At 40.7% G+C, this 1,987-nt stretch overlaps 1 protein-coding gene across 1 annotated transcript; it reads left to right on the top strand.

Annotated features, from left to right (window-relative positions):
• Positions 1–6: 6 nt before the first annotated feature.
• Positions 7–1,614, top strand: LOC107683205 (A disintegrin and metalloproteinase with thrombospondin motifs 2-like; the record flags this gene model as incomplete). Its single annotated transcript, XM_016479275.1, has 5 exons — positions 7–62; positions 154–319; positions 661–793; positions 1,188–1,395; positions 1,485–1,614. Coding segments are annotated over exons 1-5 (640 nt in total), but the record flags the coding sequence as incomplete, so codon positions are not given.
• Between the last annotated feature and the right edge of the window lie 373 nt (positions 1,615–1,987).

Genomic DNA, 1,987 nt, shown 5'->3' with positions numbered 1-1,987 from the left:
ATAAAAACAACAAGGACACCATTCAAACCAGCGGACCCTTGAAAAGCGACGTGGTTGTCATGGTAATCTCCTGTAGGAATCCACGCACACACACATCAGTGGATACACAACTTGTCTTAATTGGTTGTCTTTAATTGTGTAATTGTTTACTAGATCCGAATGCATGGATCAGCCAAGGTGAAGGTGTCAATCAAATACATCACTGACAATGACAGACTGTGTGATGGTACCAATGAGAATAACATGGTCCCTGATAATGCGGTGCCATATTCCTGGGTGGTGAAAAGATGGACACCCTGTTCCAAGACCTGTGGAGGAGGTAGTTCACTGTAACCACAATCATTTATTTGAGAGTAGTTTAAGAGACAGCCAAGTTTCTACCATGACTGATCATTTGCTAAGTCCTGCTTAAAACAATCTTGCCTCAGCAACTGTTGCTGTCCACCATATTATCAAGCTCTTAAAAGTGACTCAAATTGGGGGTAATACTTAGTAAAGAGTCTATAAAACACAACGTGGGCATTACTTTAGGACGAAAGAAGTGGAAGTGCTTGATTGAACTTGATTGAGCTCTGACAACATTATTCTCGATTATTGTATTTATTTGTATTTCTCTATTCATGATCATGAGGATTTCATTCACTACCTTCTTATGGATAGGTATTCAGATGACGCGTTATGGCTGCCGTAAGAATGCAGAGATGAGGATGGTCCATCGCAGATTCTGTGAGAAAATCAAGCAGCCTCCGCCCCTGTTTAGAGACTGTTACTTGAGAGAGTGTGCTCAGCCCATGTGAGTGTGTGTGTGCCAAATGAGTTAGAAGGAAATTATTATTATTTTTAATTCACATTTACAGTTTTGGGGGCAAGACACCAAGTGATTGTTTATTTTAACTTTTTTATTAAAACATTACTATCTTAAACATTACAATGACATTTAATAATATCTTTTGTTAACTTATTTAAAAAAAAAAATATATATATATGTAGTTTATAGATTTAATACACATTAATACATAAAAACTTGTGACGCAAAAAATTCCCTAGCACTACATTTATGTGGCCTGGCTTTCCGCAACTATAGTCTGTCTCCAGTAGATGTCCCTGTGACACTGTTGTACCTTGCATCACACATGACGCTTTGGCACCTGTTTAAACTTTGACTGTGGTTGTTTCTATGTGTTTAGCTGGGTGGCTGGAGAGTGGGGCGAATGCAGTAAGTCTTGTGGGAAGACGGGAACTCAGACACGTTCCGTACGCTGCGTCCAACCTCTGGGCGACGGCAAGTTCAAATCCATTCGCAGCCGTTACTGCAGTGATGAGCGCCCAGAGTCCCGCAGAGACTGCAATCGCAACCTGTGCCCTGCTGAGTGGAGGCTGGGCCCCTGGTCACAGGTACAGGCCTCTGACAGTACAGGTCTGAGCGCGGGATTTCTTTAACATGAAAATAATGAATATTTGTTTGTGTGTGTGTGCTGTTGTAGTGCTCAGTGACATGTGGTAATGGTACGCAGGAGAGGCAGGTGCTTTGTCATACTCGTGACAACACCATTGGACTCTGTCTGGACTCCAAACCTGCTGCATTGAGACCCTGCAGAATGGATCCCTGCCCAAGTGCGTATTTGATTATGTGCTCCCATTTTCAGAAACTTTCTTTAAGTCGAAAATAACAACCCGAAATGTCTAACAGATCAGTACATTCAAAATTTAAGTCAACATGAAGTGCTGTTTGCAGCCTATTTTTAATTGATATATTTCTGGTTGTAGCAAGATATTAGAGTAGAAAAAATATAGGGCAGGACTTGAGAGCCATTGAGAATTGGTTGGATTGTTAAAAGTGGCCGTAACATACCAAAATGGAGTCAGATGGTTGGTGGGAAAGGGTTAAAAGTAATGCATAATGGATCTCTCTAAGATGAGGGTGTATATAACTGGTTACACTTTAAAATAAGGATGTGTACATTATCTAACAAGATCATGTATTAGA

Source organism: Sinocyclocheilus anshuiensis, unplaced genomic scaffold (assembly GCF_001515605.1).
Source record: "Sinocyclocheilus anshuiensis isolate Anshui unplaced genomic scaffold, SAMN03320099.WGS_v1.1 C33041663, whole genome shotgun sequence".
NCBI lineage: Eukaryota > Metazoa > Chordata > Actinopteri > Cypriniformes > Cyprinidae > Sinocyclocheilus > Sinocyclocheilus anshuiensis.
This window is presented reverse-complemented; position numbering and strand designations above follow the sequence as displayed.